Source organism: Medicago sativa, chromosome 1 (genome assembly GCF_051527215.1).
Source record: "Medicago sativa cultivar Bolivia chromosome 1, Bolivia_mono, whole genome shotgun sequence".
In the NCBI taxonomy this organism is placed as follows: domain Eukaryota; kingdom Viridiplantae; phylum Streptophyta; class Magnoliopsida; order Fabales; family Fabaceae; genus Medicago; species Medicago sativa.
In genome coordinates, this window is record NC_140749.1 from 18,482,710 (window position 1) to 18,503,073 (window position 20,364).

Consider the following 20,364-nt stretch of genomic DNA (forward strand, 5'->3'; position numbering starts at 1 on the left):
CACTTCTAAAGACTTGAATATTTGTTTGAAATTGGTTTTGCACCATTGCAATAAAATCCTTAACAGCCTGACAAACATCTGATTTCCCCTTTAACAAGTACACCCAACATACTCTTGAATGGTCATCAATAAACGTGATAAACCACTTTTTGAGAGAAAGTGTACTTGTACGGTTAGGGCCCCAAACATCACTATGAATAAGAGAAAAAGGTTTTGATGGTTTATAAGGCTGTATTGGAAATTGGGAACGCTGATGTTTTGCAAATTCACATGCTTCACATTTAAACGAAGAAATGTTCTTATTATGAAATAACTTAGGAAACAAGTGTTTTAAGTAACCAAAACTAGGATGACCTAATCGTAAATGCCATAACATAACGTTGTCATCATTATTATTCAAAACAGAAAAAGACTCAAAGCAGGAACTTATTGTTTTTGAAGGTAGTTGTGATGCAGATCCACTGTCAAGGTAGTAGAGTCCTCCACTCTTCTTAGCACTGCCAATCATCTTCCCCGAGTTCAAATCCTGAAAGACACAGTGAGATCTGAAAAAATTAATTTGACAATTTTTATCTTCGATTAATGTACTGACAGACATTAAATTACATGATAAGTTTGGAACATGAAGGACATTTTCAAGAGTTAAGAGTGGAGACAACACAACTGACCCTTTACCTGCAACGGCTGAAAAAGAGCCATTTGCAATTTTTATTTTTTGATTACCTGCACATGGACTATATGAAGAGAACAAAGTGGATTCACCTGTCATGTGGTCAGAGGCACCTGAATCTACTATCCAAGTATGATTGGGACTGACACTAAGAAATGCAGAATTACCTTTTGTTGCTATAGAGCAGGAAGGAGTTGGATACTCGAGGAGTTTGAAAAGTTTGTCTAGTTGTTCCGTAGTGAGTGGAAGCTGAGTCGAAGAGGATTGCTGCCCTTGATCAGAATTACTAGCCTGAAATGCACGACTACCTTTCTTCTTCCAGTTAGGAGGTTTTCCTTTGAGCTTCCAACAAGTTTCACGCGTATGCCATTCACGCCCACAATGATCACAATAAGGAATCACTTTGTCCGACCTTTTTCCCTCGTCGAGGTTCCTAGTAGCCAAAGCCGAGCTTTCAGATTCAGAGCTTCGTGGTGTCTTTCCCATCATAATTCCTTGTCGTGCCTCTTCCCTTCTTATTTCTGCAAAAGTTTCACGAAGAGTTGGCAATGGTGTCTTTCCTAAAACTCGACCTCTTACCTCATCAAGATCTTTATTCAGCCCAGCAAGAAACATGAAGACACGATCATTTTCTTGCCTCTTGAGAAACAGAACACTATCTTCTGTACACCTCCAATTGTCATCATAACAGAGATCCAACTCTTGCCACAGGGTCAACAACTCATTGTAATAAGTGGTTACACTTCTGTCACCTTGTTTAGCATGCCATAACTTTGATTTTAAACCAAAAATTTGGGAGGAATTTTGGATATCAGAATATGTTTCCTTAACAGCTTCCCATACATCCTTTGCAAAAGGCAAAAACATGTAAGGCTTACCTATTCCAGTTTCCATAGAGCTTACCAACCAAGCAATAATCAAGGAATTTTCAGACTTCCATTGTTTGTAAAGAGGGTCTTCTCTTGCCGGTTCAGCTACTGCTCCTTGTAACGCCCCATTTTTATTCTATTACTTTTAATAGATGTGTGAATATTTTTATATGACTTTATCTGTTAAATTTATGATTTTATGTGAAATATGTGTTTTTGGTGATTTTATGTGATATATGGTGTGATGCTATTTTATTATATGATTTAGGGAGTTGTATATTATTTAAATGAGTATGGCTTTATTATTTGTGGAAACATTAGGAGAAATAAAAATAGGAGTAGAATTATTATTTATTTTGGTTAATGGGAATTAAGTAAATAATTATGAGAGTTTAGTGGGAGTTAAATGAAAAGAAAGGAGTTATATTTTTTTGGGAGTAAAAGAAAGAAAATCAGATAGAAACAGTTTCACGTACAAACAATAGAAAAACTGGTTTTGGAGAGAAAAAGGAGAAGAACCAAGAGAAAGCTAGGAGAAGAGCTAGGAAGAGAGAATCCAACCGTTTTTGCTGTAGAATTTGCTGTGATAAGGTAAGGGTGGGATTCCTTTCAATAATCATAATATATAATTTGAAAATTGATGAATTTGTTGTTCTTGGTTTTTAGGGTTTGAGAAGTTATGTTAGATGATGAATTATGATGAAACTTGTTGTTGAATTGCATGATTATATGTTGTTTTATCCCCTATGTTGTCTAATAAACCTGTAAACATGTTTCTAATTCATTTTGGGTGATTAGGGGATCAAAAATTGGGTTTTGGGGTGAAAAATGGTGCAAAAATCGTAACAGCCTGTGCCAAATCGTGCTCCGATTATTTACGAATGAAAATGCAAATTTTGACCCAGAAAATCGTACTCCGATTTGACAGCTTTCCCTGTTTCGTGTTCTTGCGTCTTTTTCACCCGTTTCTGTTTTGAATTAGCTTTCGGTGTAAACATAAAAATTGTAGATAATTGAGTTAGCTTTCTAATGGCTTTGGAGTGACTAGAAAATTATTTGTAGATTTTGAGTTATGATGAAAATAGTCCAAGTGGGCCTTCAGAAAATTTTAAGAAAACTTAGAATAACTAATCCCAAGTTAGTCCAAAAACTTATGGTTGGTTTCCCAACTTCAAACTTAAGTGTTAGGGATTTAGTTGAGGTGCTTTATGGATATTTGACTTATGTTCTATTGATCAAAACTTAATTGCTATTGAAGGATGTTTTGAACTTTGAGAGGAATGTAATTGAATTTATATATACGCTATGTTGTTGATTTCCGTTGTTGATGTCGTTGTATCATCTGATGTCGAAGTTGGGGAGTGTGTCATAATTGTTTTAGGCACATATGTTGTTGTTGTAGTCGCTGTTGAAGTTGTATGTTGATATACACAAGTTGAGTCTATTTGCATACTCACATCTGTTGGGGGCTTATGCCCTGGAATGTTCATCATTCAACCCGTTGGGGGCTTATGCCCTGGAATGTTTATCATTCACCTGTTGGGGGCTTATGCCCTGGGATGCTTTAACCATCCAAATTGTTGGGGGCTTATGCCCTGGAATGCTTAGCATTCAACGCGTGTAGATTGGTACCACATGCATGATGCATTAGTTGTCGTGTTGTCATTGCATTGTCGAGTTGTCGTTGTTGTCGTTGTCGTCGTCGTTATTGATAACGAATTTGTTGTTGTTGTTGTTCTTGATGATGTTGTTGTTGTTGTTCTTGAAGATGTTGTTGCTGTTCTTGATGACATTGTTGTTGTTCTGACGTTAATGGATGATATTAATTGATGTTATATAATGATGAATATATATGTTGTTGATGACTAAGATGTGGTAGGATGCTTTATCCTTATTAAATGATGTTAAGTTGATGATGTTGCATAGTCGAGTTGGTGTTCTTTGTTGATAATGACGTTGGTGTTGTGGTAGATGTTGTTTAAATGTTGTTGAAAACGAATATGATGCTGAGTTATATGTATATATGAACTTGATAATGCTTGTTGTTGAACTGTTGTTATTTTCATTAATTTGATGAATTATATATTATTATTGGATAAGTTTCTCACCCCTTCTGCGTATATGTTGCCTCGACCGTGGGTAATGTGCAGGTAATGATGGCTTGTAGGTTAATTGGCTCAAGTGTCTACGGCTCTGATACATATTAGGATGGGGATCGTCGCGAATGTCTTCTTCATTTCTTTTATGTATCATATTTTGAAAAGACCTCGTTGTTGGATTTATTATTGTTGAGGATAATGTCTATTACGTTGAGGCCTTTGTGCCAAGATTTTCATTGAGGTTGAATTTGGTTGAAACTATATTTTTAAAGAATTATTCCGCTGCAGTTTATTAAGATATTCTAAATGTTGGTATTTAAATAATTAAATATTTTCTATTTATGAAATTTTGAAAAGTAGTGTGACACTCTGTTGTGTGATTACTCTGATTTTATTAACTAATATTACGTTGTTGGGAGAACGGGGTGTTACAATTGGTATCAGAGCAGGTCGGTTCGTCCGGCCAATTAGTGGAGTCGTGTCGAGCCATGTAGAGTTGTTTGACAATTTATATTGTCTTAGTTGTGCTGATTTTTGTTGTTATGTAGAGTAGAGACCTGGAGGCTGTGAATATTATCTGTTACAAGAGAAATAGAATGGCTGGAAGAAACGATGCTGCGGTGGCTGCTGCGTTGGAAGCTGTAGCCCAAGCTATAGGACAACAACAAAATGTTGGTGCTGGTGTTAATGCTGACGTAAGAATGTTGGAGGCCTTTCTGAGGAATCATCCTCCTACCTTCAAAGGAAGGTACGACCCTGATGGAGCACAGACATGGCTCAAAGAAGTTGAAAGAGTTTTCAGGGTTATGCAATGTACTGATGACCAGAAGGTACGTTTTGGTACGCACATGCTAGCTGAGGAAGCTGATGACTGGTGGGTGAGTCTCTTACCTGAATTAGAGCAAGGTGATGCAGTTGTGACTTGGGCTGTGTTTAGGAGGGAGTTCCTGAACAGATATTTCCCTGAGGATGTTCGCGGAAGGAAAGAGATTGAGTTCCTTGAGCTGAAGCAAGGAAACATGTCGGTGACAGAGTATGCAGCCAAGTTTGTGGAGTTGGCTCAGTTCTATCCACACTATACTGGAGACAATGCTGAATTTTCTAAGTGCATAAAGTTTGAGAATGGTTTGCGTGCTGATATTAAGCGAGCCATTGGTTACCAGCAGATCCGTGACTTTTCTGCTTTGGTGAGCAGATGCAGAATCTATGAAGATGATACCAAAGCTCACTACAAGGTGATGAGTGACCGTAGGGGTAAGGGACAGCAGAGTCGTCCGAAGCCTTACAGTGCCCCTGCTGACAAGGGCAAACAGAGGATGCCTGAGGAAAGAAGACCCAAGGGAAGAGATGTTCAAGCTGAGATAGTTTGCTACAAGTGTGGTGAGAAAGGCCACAAGAGTAATGCATGTACTCAACGGGATGAGAAGAAGTGTCATCGTTGTGGCAAGAAAGGGCATATCATGGCTGAGTGCAAGCGTGGTGACATGGTTTGTTTCAATTGTGATGAAGAGGGTCATCTTAGTTCTCAGTGCAAGAAGCCTAAGAAGACTCAGACTAGTGGGAAGGTGTTTGCATTGGCCGGTACACAAACGGCTAATGAAGATCGACTTATCAGAGGTACTTGTTTCTTTAATGGTACTCCTTTAATTGCTATTATTGATACTGGTGCTACACATTGTTTCATTGCTGTTGATTGTGCAAATAAGTTGGGTTTAGTTATGTCAAGTATGCCTGTGGAAATGGTTGTTGAAACTCCAGCTAAGGGTTCAGTAACAACATCGTTTGTTTGTCAGAGTTGCCCTATATCCATATATGGTAGAGATTTTGAAGTTGATCTTGTATGTTTGCCATTGACGGGTATGGATGTGATCTTTGGTATGAACTGGTTGGAATACAACCATGTGCATATTAATTGTTTTAGAAAGACGGTGTACTTTTCTTCTGCTGAAGAAGAGAGTGGAGCAGAATTTTTATCTACCAAGCAGCTGAAGCGGTTAGAGCATGATGGAAACTTAATGTTTTCCTTGATGGCGTATTTGTCTGTAGAGAGTCAGTCGATAATTGATAGATTGCCCGTGGTGAATGAATTTCCTGAAGTTTTTCCTGATGAGATTCCAGATGTGCCACCAGAGAGGGAGGTTGAATTTTCGATTGATCTTGTACCGGGTACGAAGCCTGTGTCGATGGCTCCTTACCGTATGTCAGCCTCCGAGTTGGCAGAATTGAAGAAGCAGTTGGAAGAATTGCTTGATAAGAAGTTTGTAAGACCGAGTGTCTCACCTTGGGGAGCGCCGGTATTGTTGGTGAAGAAGAAGGATGGTAGCATGAGATTGTGCTTAGATTACCGTCAGCTTAATAAAGTGACGATAAAGAACAGGTATCCACTTCCGAGAATTGACGACTTGATGGATCAATTAGTGGGTGCTCGCGTGTTTAGTAAAATTGATTTGAGGTCAGGTTACCATCAGATTAAGGTGAAGGATGAAGATATGCAGAAGACGGCCTTTAGGACACGGTATGGCCATTATGAGTATAAAGTGATGCCCTTCGGTGTCACTAATGCGCCAGGTGTGTTCATGGAGTATATGAACAGAATTTTTCATGCTTTTCTGGATAAGTTTGTTGTTGTATTTATTGATGATATCTTGATTTATTCTAAGACTGAAGAAGAGCATGCAGAACATCTGAAGATTGTGTTGCAGGTGCTGAAAGAAAAGAAGTTGTATGCAAAGTTGTCAAAGTGCGAGTTCTGGTTAAGTGAATTAAGTTTCCTTGGCCATATTATTTCTGGTAGTGGTATTGCAGTTGACCCGTCGAAGGTTGGAGCGGTATCACAATGGGAGACTCCTAAGTCAGTTACAGAGATTAGAAGTTTTCTTGGTTTGGCTGGTTATTACAGAAGATTTATCGAAGGATTTTCGAAGTTGGCACTTCCATTGACTCAGTTGACCTGTAAAGGTAAAGCTTTTGTGTGGGATGCTCAGTGTGAGAATAATTTCAATGAGTTGAAGCGAAGATTGACAACGGCTCCAATTTTAATTTTACCAGAGCCGGATAAACTTTTTGTGGTATATTGTGATGCGTCCAAGTTGGGCTTAGGTGGTGTGCTTATGCAAGATGGCAAGGTAGTAGCTTATGCTTCGAGACAATTGAGAATACATGAGAAGAATTATCCTACACATGATTTAGAGTTGGCTGCTGTGGTTTTTGTGTTGAAAATTTGGAGGCATTATTTGTACGGTTCCAGATTTGAAGTGTTTAGTGATCATAAGAGTCTGAAATATTTATTTGATCAAAAAGAGTTGAACATGAGGCAGAGAAGGTGGCTAGAGTTGTTGAAAGATTATGATTTTGGCTTAAATTACCATCCGGGTAAAGCTAATGTGGTTGCAGATGCCTTGAGTAGGAAAACGTTGCACATGTCGGCTATGATGGTGAAAGAATTTGAATTGCTGAAACAGTTTAGAGACTTAAGTCTTGTTTGTGAATTGGCACCTCAGAGTGTGCAGTTGGGTATGTTGAAAATTAATAATGATTTCTTGAAGAGTATCAAAGAAGCCCAGGAGGTTGATGTGAAATTTGTAGACTTGATGGGTGCTAGTAATCAGAATGCAGATGGTGATTTTCAGGTTGATGATCAAGGAGTGTTGAGATTCCGAGGTAGGATTTGTATTCCTGATAATAATGAATTGAAAAAGTTGATTTTAGAAGAAAGTCACAGAAGCAACTTGAGTATCCATCCGGGAGCTACAAAGATGTACCACGACTTGAAGAAACTGTTTTGGTGGTCTGGGTTGAAGCGAGATGTCGCACAATTTGTATATGCTTGTTTGACTTGTCAGAAATCGAAAGTTGAACATCAGAAGCCTGCTGGTTTGTTGACGCCTTTAGATGTGCCGGAATGGAAATGGGATAGCATCTCCATGGACTTTGTGACGAGTTTACCAAACACTCAAAGAGGGCATGATGCCATTTGGGTTGTTGTCGATAGATTGACGAAGTCGGCACACTTTATTCCAATTAATATCACTTATTCGGTAGCTCAGTTGGCGGAGATTTATATTCATAATATTGTGAAGTTGCATGGTGTCCCGTCGAGTATTGTGTCGGATAGAGATCCGAGGTTCGCTTCGATATTTTGGAAGAGCTTGCAAGAAGCTTTAGGCTCTCAGCTGAAGTTGAGTTCAGCTTATCATCCGCAAACAGATGGTCAGTCGGAAAGGACGATTCAATCATTAGAAGATTTGTTGAGGGTGTGTGTACTTGAGCAAGGTGGAGCTTGGGACAGTCACCTACCATTGATAGAGTTCACGTACAACAATAGTTACCATTCGAGTATTGGTATGGCACCTTTCGAAGCTTTATATGGTCGAAGGTGTAGAACTCCTTTATGTTGGTTTGAGTCGGGTGAAAGTATTGTGTTGGGACCTGAAATAGTTCAGCAGACTACGGAGAAGGTCAAGATGATAAGAGAGCATATGAAAGCGTCGCAGAGTCGACAGAAAAGTTATCATGACAAGCGTAGGAAGGACCTTGAGTTTCAAGAGGGTGACCATGTGTTCTTGAGAGTCACTCCTATGACCGGTGTGGGTCGTGCATTGAAGTCCAAGAAGTTGACTCCAAAGTTTATTGGTCCTTATCAAATATCTGAGAGAATTGGCACGGTGGCTTATAGAGTTGGTTTGCCACCACATCTTTCGAACTTGCATGATGTGTTTCATGTGTAGCAACTTCGGAAGTATGTAGCGGACCCTTCACATGTTATTCCTAGAGATGATGTGCAAGTTAGGGACAATCTCACGGTGGAAACTTTACCTTTGAGGATTGATGATCGTAAGGTGAAGACGTTGAGAGGCAAAGATATACCTCTAGTGAGGGTTGTTTGGGGAGGAGCAACTGGTGAAAGTCTTACTTGGGAGTTGGAGAGTAAGATGCAGGAGTCATATCCTGAGTTGTTTGCTTGAGGTAATATTTCGAGGACGAAATTCTATAAGTTAGGGAGAGTTGTAACGCCCCATTTTTATTCTATTACTTTTAATAGATGTGTGAATATTTTTATATGACTTTATCTGTTAAATATATGATTTTATGTGAAATATGTGTTTTTGGTGATTTTATGTGATATATGGTGTGATGCTATTTTATTATATGATTTAGGGAGTTGTATATTATTTAAATGAGTATGGCTTTATTATTTGTGGAAACATTAGGAGAAATAAAAATAGGAGTAGAATTATTATTTATTTTGGTTAATGGGAATTAAGTAAATAATTATGAGAGTTTAGTGGGAGTTAAATGAAAAGAAAGGAGTTATATTTTTTTGGGAGTAAAAGAAAGAAAATCAGATAGAAACAGTTTCACGTACAAACAATAGAAAAACTGGTTTTGGAGAGAAAAAGGAGAAGAACCAAGAGAAAGCTAGGAGAAGAGCTAGGAAGAGAGAATCCAACCGTTTTTGCTGTAGAATTTGCTGTGATAAGGTAAGGGTGGGATTCCTTTCAATAATCATAATATATAATTTGAAAATTGATGAATTTGTTGTTCTTGGTTTTTAGGGTTTGAGAAGTTATGTTAGATGATGAATTATGATGAAACTTGTTGTTGAATTGCATGATTATATGTTGTTTTATCCCCTATGTTGTCTAATAAACCTGTAAACATGTTTCTAATTCATTTTGGGTGATTAGGGGATCAAAAATTGGGTTTTGGGGTGAAAAATGGTGCAAAAATCGTAACAGCCTGTGCCAAATCGTGCTCCGATTTTGCCAAATCGTGCTCCGATTATTTACGAATGAAAATGCAAATTTTGACCCAGAAAATCGTACTCCAATTTTCCAAATCGTACTCCGATTTGACAGCTTTCCCTGTTTCGCGTTCTTGCGTCTTTTTCACCCGTTTCTGTTTTGAATTAGCTTTCGGTGTAAACATAAAAATTGTAGATAATTGAGTTAGCTTTCTAATGGCTTTGGAGTGACTAGAAAATTATTTGTAGATTTTGAGTTATGATGAAAATAGTCCAAGTGGGCCTTCAGAAAATTTTAAGAAAACTTAGAATAACTAATCCTAAGTTAGTCCAAAAACTTATGGTTGGTTTCCCAACTTCAAACTTAAGTGTTAGGGATTTAGTTGAGGTGCTTTATGGATATTTGACTTATGTTCTATTGATCAAAACTTAATTGCTATTGAAGGATGTTTTGAACTTTGAGAGGAATGTAATTGAATTTATATATACGCTATGTTGTTGATTTCCGTTGTTGATGTCGTTGTATCATCTGATGTCGAAGTTGGGGAGTGTGTCATAATTGTTTTAGGCACATATGTTGTTGTTGTAGTCGCTGTTGAAGTTGTATGTTGATATACACAAGTTGAGTCTATTTGCATACTCACATCTGTTGGGGGCTTATGCCCTGGAATGTTCATCATTCAACCCGTTGGGGGCTTATGCCCTGGAATGTTTATCATTCACCTGTTGGGGGCTTATGCCCTGGGATGCTTTAACCATCCAAATTGTTGGGGGCTTATGCCCTGGAATGCTTAGCATTCAACGCGCGTAGATTGGTACCACATGCATGATGCATTAGTTGTCGTGTTGTCATTGCATTGTCGAGTTGTCGTTGTTGTCGTTGCCGTCGTCGTTATTGATAACGAATTTTTTGTTGTTGTTGTTCTTGATGATGTTTTTGTTGTTGTTCTTGAAGATGTTGTTGCTGTTCTTGATGACGTTGTTGTTGTTCTGACGTTAATGGATGATATTAATTGATGTTATATAATGATGAATATATATGTTGTTGATGACTAAGATGTGGTAGGATGCTTTATCCTTATTAAATGATGTTAAGTTGATGATGTTGCATAGTCGAGTTGGTGTTCTTTGTTGATAATGACGTTGGTGTTGTGGTAGATGTTGTTTAAATGTTGTTGAAAACGAATATGATGCTGAGTTATATGTATATATGAACTTGATAATGCTTGTTGTTGAACTGTTGTTATTTTCATTAATTTGATGAATTATATATTATTATTGGATAAGTTTCTCACCCCTTCTGCGTTTATGTTGCCTCGACCGTGGGTAATGTGCAGGTAATGATGGCTTGTAGGTTAATTGGCTCAAGTGTCTAGGGCTCTGATACATATTAGGATGGGGATCGTCGCGAATGTCTTCTTCATTTCTTTTATGTATCATATTTTGAAAAGTTGTTGGATTTATTATTGTTGAGGATAATGTCTATTACGTTGAGGCCTTTGTGCCAAGATTTTCATTGAGGTTGAATTTGGTTGAAACTATATTTTTAAAGAATTATTCCGCTGCAGTTTATTAAGATATTCTAAATGTTGGTATTTAAATAATTAGATATTTTCTATTTATGAAATTTTGAAAAGTAGTGTGACACTCCGTTGTGTGATTACTCTGATTTTATTAACTAATATTACGTTGTTGGGAGAACGGGGTGTTACACTCCTGTTAAAAAACCAAGCTTCCCTTTGCTATCCAATACCAAGCGAACAGTTTGGGCCCATTCATTATAGTTATTCCCATTCAGCTTAGGAATATTAACCTTGAGGGAGTACGAGGAACCCTCCTGGTCATTGCAGCCTATGTTGAAATTGCTATCGCCGTTGTTTGCAGAAAAGTCTGTTATGCCATCTCCGCGACCACCGCCTCTACCGCGGCCACCACCGCCACCACGACCACCGCCATCTCCACGGCCACCACCACGACCAACGCCTGACTCAGGTGGTTGTTCGCCATGGTTGGTGGTGGAGGATCCGGTGTAGGCCTGTGATAGGGAAGGCCACCTGTTGTGATCCGCCATGAGAGGCTAAATGGGTATGTGAAACTGGTTAGGTAAGAAAGCGGGTTGATCAGAACCCAGCTAGTTGTGGAAAGTTTTACAGTGGGCTCTGATACCATATTGAAAAGAAATATAATGGGTGAATGCTTTTATGATTTATTCCTCAGCCAAAGGCTGGTTTTTATAGAGAGAATACAATTAATGTTCTTCTAGACTAGCCTAGAGACTTGTTGCATTGGAAAAATAACATTGGAAAAATAACAATGGAATTCTCTAGACTTGACTAGAGAAAATAACATAGGGAACAACATCCTAGGAAAATAAACAATTAATGTATTTTCCAACAGTATCACATAATAACTTGAAGCAAATGTTGCACATTTCCTTCCAAAAATTACCAAATTTCAAAGCACAACAAAATACAGTCAACTATCATGCAAGAAAGTTTGAATTACATTCGTTTTATTTAGTACTGCTTCCATCTTATGTGTACTCCAGGATGCTAGCTAAAATATAACAGCTGAAATGGATTCATCTCATAACAAAGAAGTTGAAGACCCTGAAACAAAATTCAATTTCAGTATTTAGATACAATATTAAAGCAGTGGAATTTCCACAGAATAAACCTCACATGTAGTCAAACAAAAATAGACAATTTTCTATTCATCAACTGTGAAAGAAAAACTAAGCAATTAATCATTTTATGCAGGGAAGTTAATACAAATAGGTTAACTTAGATATTTAATCAAAATAATTGTAGTTTCATTGAGTTGAAGATATAACTTCTAAACAGTCTTGGAAACAACATTAAAGCAGTGCAATTTCCTTGGAATCAATGGAATATGGAAGCAAATAAAAATAGCCATGAAAAAAAGATGAAAACAAGTAACTAATCATTTAATCAGGACATGTGACATGTCTAGATTAACTTAACAAACAAAGATGATATAGATTATGGGATTGATATTGTCTTTGATGACAGGTTATTGATCACTGAGAAATGCAATACAAATTGTAGAAGTGCTTTAGTTACACATATATCAACAATGATAATATTAAAACTGTCATATGATTAATGATTTTCGGTAGTTAATTAAGCAACTATCCCAAGGCTAAAAGTATTCATTTAAAACATAAAAATTAAAATAGCATAGTAAGAAAGAACAAAAGTACTTGCCCAACATTCATGCACTTTAGAGCAACTAGCCAGGTACATTGATCACTGCTTCCACCACCTGAAGATTCTCAATATTAAAGCATTCAAGAATTTGGAGTAGGTTTCTCTCCAAGACGGCAGTAATGATATTGAGCCTACAAAACCAACGAAACTAGTGAAGAATCCTATCCCCATGCTCATGTATAATGCTTCCAAAAATATTGAATTGTCATCTTCTGCATCAGTTGTCGGCACTTGATGTTTTGGTGGATCTTCCCCAGGACATTTTATATCAAGTGGTTCTCCACAAAGATTATAATTGCCTTCAAAACTTGAAGCGCTGAATGTCTGCAGCTGCGTTCCAATTGGAATTTTTCCATATAGGTGATTGTTTGACAAGTCCAACCAAGTGAGACGATCAATATGAGCTAGACTGGAAGGAATTCTGCCTGAAAGACGGTTTCTTGACAGATCAAGAAATTCAAGTGACTTGAAGTTTCCTATGTTTGCAATTATTTTCCCACTGAGATTGTTTCTTGACAAATTTAATGAAATCAATCCAAGTAAATACTCAATTTCCATTGGTATTTCCCCTGTAAGATGGTTGCTTGACATATCAATGCTTTTTAAAAGCCTATCTGCATTTCTGTAGGGTTGATCTACACCTTTCCACGTCAATAATATGTTGACAACATATGGTACAAAAAAAGTCGAATTCGTGGGTGAATACGAATCATGCGCTAATGAAGTTGAGTTCATTGTGTCTACAGCCATTGATGTAAAATTGTTTACACATGGTGGAATTCTTCCTGAGAAGCTATTTAGTGACATGTCTAAGACACGCAGTTTTCTCAAATAACAGAGATTTGAAGGTATACTTCCACTGAAGTTATTGGCTCGGAGGCTTAAGATTACTAGTTGGTGTAAACTGCCTCCAATCCATGAAGGTAACGGACCATGAAACGTATTTTCTCCAAGGTCCAAGATAGCCAACTTATCTGAGCAATTCTTCAATGAAGAAGGAAGTTGTCCACTCAAACTATTATTTCTTAGAACCAAACCTTGCATGTTAACAAGGGCACCCATCGACAATGGGATCTTTCCCGACAACTTGTTATTACTGAGGTCAACATAGTATAGCGTGGTTAAATTGTTCCAACAGTCAGGCAGCTCACCCTTCAATTGATTGTTTGATATATCCAAAAGGCCTAAAGAGTTAGGTTTAACATTGCTGCATAGAAAGGACACTAAATCTGAAAATTTATTATTGGAGAGATGCAGTGCTACTGCTTGCAAGAAAAGTGAAGGAATGGAACCTTCAAGTTGATTTGAACTCAAGTCTATTTCAGGATTGTAGGTAAACTCGAGTTTCAAATTGGAAACCTTGCCAGTGATATTGTTTTTTGAAATGTCGAGCACCAATAAGAGTTTTTGGGTGAGGATCCAATTAGGAAATGTAGAATTGAGATTGCAAGATGCTAGAAGCAAATATTGTAATTGAAAAGGAGGAACCCAATTTGCACTAACTTTCATAGTTATTAAGTTCTGAGACAAATCTAGTTCTTCCAATTTGGAAAGGTTAGTGAAATGGGATTCAGAGACAATGCCTTCAAAAGAGTTTCCGCCCAGATTCAAACACTCTAACTCCGTAAGTGATCCAATGCTCGTGGGTATTTCTCCAATTAAATTATTGTCATTTAGAATCAACCATGTCGAAGATGAGAGGATTGACAAGTCAGGTATCGTGCCAGAAATCTGATTATTCGATAAGTCTAGTACCTGTAATGAGGACACATTTCCAATGCACCGGGAATAGTTATTATGGATGATAAAATCTGAAATCCCTCCACTCAAGCGGTTATCACGAGCTTCAAATGACTGCAAGGTGCATATATTTCCAATGGATTTTGGGATCTTGCCTTCTAGACTGTTCTCTGAGAGATAGAGATGCACGAGTGAATGCATTATGTTGCCAAAATCATCAGGAATGGTACCTTTTAACAAGTTACCGTAAAGTGAAAGCTCTTGAAGATTGGAGCTGTAGTTAAGCACCCAGTGGAATATCATCGATGATGTAAACTGATTGTCAGTTAGTACAAGTTCAGTAAGAGAACTAGCTGAGAAGTTCAAATGAGACTTAGAAAAAGGAAGCAAATTGGCATCAGAAAGGCCGCACTGTCTTAGACGCAACTCTTCAAGACTTGGAAGCTTCGTTAGGAATTGCAAGGTGTGATGAGAAGAACCGTTGAGAATTTGAACAAAACTCAAGTCAAGATGTCTCAAAGAAGAGAGATTGGAGAGCCACTCAACACTGACTTGACTTTGGTTGATTCTGAGATCAAAACTATTGCAGAGTAAAAGAGATTGCAACAATGAAAGATTTCCGAGTTGGAAAGGAATTTCTCCGATGAATTCATTGTAGCTGAGATCAAGGTGTCTCAACTGTGAGAGGTTGCCAAGTTGAGAAGGAATCTTCCCATGATAATAACTATTTGAGAGATTAAGGTATCGTAACTTGGTGAAGGAGCCAATAAATTCTGGGATTTGAGTGAAAATAATCAAATAACTGAGGTCTAAATATTTTAGATGTTGTAACTCAGTTATTGAAGGATTTATTGTAGTCCTTTCACCACCCAAATAACGTGTTTCTGAACCATGCAAATCGAGACTTTGAACATAACCTGTTTGGTTGTTGCAACGAACTCCTTTCCATTTACAACAATCTGGGTTTCGATTGTTGTTCCATGTCGACAACATGTCATACTTATCTTCAAGGTTTTGTTTGAATGTGAGGAGTGCATGTCTCTCCCTCTCTTTGCACTTCATGTCTCCATTCTCCGTTGATGAGTTGAACCCAACAATGAAGGACAGCACCAACAATACATGGAACATAAGAATAATAATATAGTTTCTCGTCATAATTTTACCAAGAAAGTAAAACTGAGTTTCTTTAAATGATACTATATTCTCAAGAGTATTACAAACACACACATATAATCCTCAAACTAAAAGATTTTTTTTTTCTTTTTTCAGAAAGAATTATGTTCAACAAAGATTTTATTTTTCCTGCTTCCTCTTATTATCTTATCTTTTAATTTCTTGCCCATTGACGACATTATTTTGGTATTACTACCCTTTTCCACATTGGAGTATCTTTTTTATCACAATTGTATTTTGTTTCTATTTCGTGAAGATACATAATTGTAGTCTAATTTTTATCGTCCATCCATTTAATGTTCAAATGATACACATAGTCAAAGATAAGATTTTGTCATTTATACAATCTAAATTCTTAATTGATAATTGCATCTCATACGTGTGGTCAAGGACAAAGGGATTTTGAATTAATTCATGCACTTGGAAATCTTTGCGATTGTTGCCGCTATAAAGAGTGTTTTTTATTCATACTAATCTAAACCTAAATTATAAACCAATTTAAAAAACCGAAAAATGCATAAAATCGAATACGATTGGATGTGTTTATATGTTCTTTTGTCAACAGAGGCACTAGACACTATTAATCATTTGCAAAACTTGACACGATTGTATGTAGCTAGGTCAGTGCCGTTGTTAGTTTGGATAGACGCAATTAATCTACTATCTATCTATTTACTATCCATTTATGAGATAGAGACACTGGGATCAATTAATCTTCCACTTGTTTCTTATCTATCTCCCTTGAATGGACCGTAAATAGAAGGTAGATAAATTGAGTAAATTTGAACTCTACCCATATATGCTTTCTATATGAAGTGTCGATGCAACTGAATGGTGGATTTAAGAGAGGGGGGAGCAAGTAGCTTTAGTCGTTGTTCCCTTGAGATCTTTGTAGTCATGATAGTTAGCCTTAGAAGTGGATATGTGAATTTGAAAGTAGTCCTCCTTTTAAGTGTTTCAACCTCATTCATAGGATCCCTTCCCTCCCCTAAAGGCTTTTCTTCTGCAGGATTCTTCCTTTATTAGGGTAGTTTCACTGTATCATATTCTGCTTTGTGGAATCATGTTTTCAAGAGACAAATCTTGTAGCAGATGCCTTGTACAAGTTTTAGGATAGTTCAATCTTGATTATGTTCCCTCCTTTTGCATATCGTGTGTTTGATGCTGACTCGTTGTCGTTGTTCTTGTTATGCAGTGTTGCTACACAAATCGAATGTTATATCGTCATATCATGTTGTTTTAAGCAAGCAATGTCATATTATCTGATCATAAATCATATTTAATAATGAACCATATAACTCAACCTGGAAGGTGACAGTAAGAAAAACTTGTTTAACATTTTTTTCACTATGACCTCCAAAAACCAAACTATAGCAGAAACAATAAGAAGCAGTAAAAGCTAGTTGATTCAAGATAAGTTGCTCCTGTCCCAAATATTCACTTGATAATTTAATTCTAATTATTTCCAGTGTTAGTGTAATTCACATAATCTCTCAAAAAATAGTATATATTTTTTATTATGCGTATAAATATTTGTAATTTCAAATTGTAACCCCTAAGATCAACCTTTATATTCTATTTTTTTCCTAGGAATCTATTTGATAATTTCAAAATAGTTCACATACCTATTTACAAATTATAATGAATTCAACAACCTCTTTATATGATATATCATGTCAAAGTTGATTAATAATGGTAGCTTATATTTAAAGATTTTTTTGTTTCAAAATGACTTACAAAGGTCCCTAAAAAAAATGACTTACAAAGGTCCCTAAAAAAAATGACTTACAAAGGGACACGGTGACCATATCCCAACAAATCATGTAATCATAGTACTGAATCATTTATGTTTCCATGATGTTATGTCTAAAAAGTTGGTTCAATCATTTATGGTACAATTATTAGTATTATTGTGCAATCATTTTGATTTTCTTAATGTCTTCCAAAAATTCATCAAGATTCCGATCAGAGGATCCACCAATGGCCACTGCTTCCTCCGCCATTTTCTTCCACTTGATTGCATTTTGCTTCAAATCCTCAGCTTTTTCCCCTATTGTTGCTTCTAATAAGCACTTTTTCACCTCATCTCTTGTTACAAGTTTATTTTCAATCATACCATAACCCAATCTAATCCCTACACCAAAAACTTTGCATTTGTGACTTGATCACCCCATGCTGGAAATGTCAACATTGGAACTCCTAAACTAAGTGCTTCTATTGAAGAATTCCAACCACAATGTGTTATGAAACATACCAATGAAGGATGAGCCAATACTTCTTCTTGTGGACTCCATTTCACAACTTTTCCTCTCTCACTTGTTTCCTCTAAGAACCCATCTGGCAAAACATGTTCTTTTAACCCTACTTCCTTAGGAGGTGGTTTTAGTACCCACAAAAATGAAACATTAGAATCCAATAACCCATATGCAATTTCATTCACTTGTTCTTGTGGAAGGTACACAATAGTCCCAAAAGAAATATAAACCACAGAATCTTTTGGCTTTGTGTTTAGCCACTCTATAATATTGCAATCATCACTCTTAACAAAATCACCACGAATATTACTTGCACATTTAATATTTGGATTTTTAAACAATGGACCAATAGGTCTTATGTGGATTGATTTTTTTGAAATATAGTCAATGAAATCATGCTCTAGTTCTTCATAGGTTTCTACTAAAACACAAAACACTTTTGATAAATTCTTAAACTGTTCTAAGATGAGTGTCCCTAGAAATGGATATGGACTAAAAGGATGAAGAAAATCTGGGATTTCATTGTATTTAAGAACTTGAAAAGGTAATTGAACATCAATATAAGGTTCTTTTTCTGAAGGGAAACGTACCAGTTTGTTGAAATAGTTATAGTAAGCAGCAAAAACTGCAGTGGATTGAACCCATAATAAAACAGAAGGAATACCATGTTCATGAGCTACATCACAAACCCAAGGAACAAAAGGATTGTTTATGATACAAGAAATAGGTTTGTTTGACTCAACATGATTCTTGATCATTTGAGACAGAAAAGGTTTCCCAAAAAGTTTTAGTTGTCCTGTGTAGTCACAAAGATTTGCCCTAATAGGATCATCATCTTCTAAACCATCATCAAAGAACTCAAAAGTGAGAGAACCATTACCTATTGATGTGAGTGATTATTCAACAATGTTGTTAACAGTTTGTATGTCTTTGCCAGCTTTCTTTGTTGTGATGAAGATGACAGAAGCACCCTTTGCAGCAAGACACTTTGCTAATCTAAGAAGAGGGTTTATGTGTCCTTGTCCTGGAAATGAGATAAGAAGGATATGAATGGGAGTTTTGGATCCCATTTTCTTTGGTGGATGCTTTAGACAAGACTTTAATTTATAGTAGTTGTAGCATGGGAATATACTTTCAATTCCATTTTATGAACCATATATTAACAACAATTATTGTTGCTCATGTGACAAGAAAAATATATCATTTATTGTTGCTCTCATTAGAAATACAAAGTTGTTAGGATTTTCTACACTCACTCAATCTTTTGATACTTAAAAGTTTGTATTAATTAAATCTAACTTATGGGTGATATAATAAGATTCTTGCTAACAAGTATTCTAAGGGTATTGTTTAAGGAATCTACTATAAGAAATTTTATCTTAAAAATATAAATCAAACATATATAATTACACAATTTTTAATGTAAAAATTACTACTACCTTCGGCCCTAAATATAGGACCATTTTAACAAAATCATTAATAACAATTTTGTTTTTAATTACTATTACTTTTACAATTATATATTTTTAACTTTAATGAAAGATGGTTGGTTTATATTTTCAACATAATATTTATTGTTGATCGAAGAAAAATAAGTAAAATAAATAAGGGTATATTGATAAAGAAATAATTAATGTAGTTAGAAATAACAAAGGGGACTTACGAAAAGGGACAAAAAAAAAGCTCAAAAGGTCTTATAATTAAGGACTGAGGAGGCAATATTTACTATTTTTTCCACACCTACCTCTTCTTCCTCCGGTCTTGAATATAAAAAGAAAAAAAATCTTTTTTAAGATTCATTTAATAATTGATGTATCTGTCTATAATATAAATCAGATACATCATTCATTCAATAAATTTAATGGACAAATTAAATTTATCAGGGAGTATAAAAGCTAAAGATAGACACTCTAATATACAAAGGACATATTAGGAAAATCAATCTACAAAATGGACGAATTAAATTTATTGACCTTTTTTTAATATAAGTGAAAAAAAAGTAAAAGGTCTTTATAAAGTAGCAAGAAGGGAGCTTATGTTCGATAACAAAAGCTGTATACTCTATTAGAGGTGTTTTTGATACGGTATGGTGGATAGGTTTTAAAACAAAAAGTCATTCAATCTCAAGTCAAAATTATATATAATGGTTATATATAAAATGATTTGGTTCGATTTTAGATGACTAGTTTAAAAAAATGATTCGGTTCAATATAATGCGGTTTCCTTTGGATCGATTTTTAGAAAAATATAATGGTTATAAATGCACAATAAAATAATTGATTTAATGCAAAATATAATATATTAAAAATTAATATTACAGGATGAAAATCATCGGCTATGTTGAAACATATAACATAATAATAAAAAAAAGAATAGATTAAACAAGTAAGTAGTATTAAAAAATAATCATAAACCAACAAACAATATATTCTCTCCGTCCCAAATTATAAGCAAAAAAGCCTCATTTTCTTTGTCCCAAATTATAAGCAAAAAAGACCAACTTTTATCATATTTAATTATAGGGTCATGTTAACTTGTGCCCTAAGGGCACAAGTTAAGAATCTAAAAAAGAATTAAAACATAAA

General features: G+C 35.9%; 2 protein-coding genes and 1 pseudogene across 2 annotated transcripts; all 3 read right to left on the reverse strand.

Annotated features, from left to right (window-relative positions):
* Window positions 1–256: 256 nt before the first annotated feature.
* Window positions 257–1,647, reverse strand: LOC146953323 (uncharacterized). Its single transcript, XM_085708801.1, has 2 exons — window positions 838–1,647; window positions 257–526 (listed from the first exon to the last, which is right to left on the reverse strand). Exons 1-2 carry the CDS (start codon window positions 1,562–1,564, stop codon window positions 492–494), a joined length of 762 nt encoding a protein of 253 aa, XP_085564927.1. The 5' UTR covers window positions 1,565–1,647; the 3' UTR covers window positions 257–491.
* A 9,926-nt stretch (window positions 1,648–11,573) lies between these two features.
* On the reverse strand, window positions 11,574–15,611 carry LOC146953324 (receptor-like protein EIX2). Its single transcript, XM_085708780.1, has one exon. The coding sequence runs from the start codon at window positions 15,504–15,506 to the stop codon at window positions 12,651–12,653; it is 2,856 nt and encodes a 951-aa protein (XP_085564906.1). The 5' UTR covers window positions 15,507–15,611; the 3' UTR covers window positions 11,574–12,650.
* A 1,722-nt stretch (window positions 15,612–17,333) lies between these two features.
* LOC146953325 (gallate 1-beta-glucosyltransferase-like) lies at window positions 17,334–18,876 on the reverse strand (annotated as a pseudogene).
* Window positions 18,877–20,364: the final 1,488 nt, after the last annotated feature.

What these genes read in the sequence shown, in the direction of transcription:
- LOC146953323 (XM_085708801.1), bottom strand. Translation starts at nt 1,564, where the DNA reads ATGGAAACTGGAATAGGTAAGCCTTACATGTTTTTGCCTTTTGCAAAG. An exon ending in CTGCTCTATAGCAACAAAAG is followed by an intron (nt 527 to 837) that starts GTAATTCTGCAT and finishes TGTGTCTTTCAG; the next exon opens with GATTTGAACTCGGGGAAGAT.
- LOC146953324 (XM_085708780.1), bottom strand. Translation starts at nt 15,506, where the DNA reads ATGACGAGAAACTATATTATTATTCTTATGTTCCATGTATTGTTGGTG.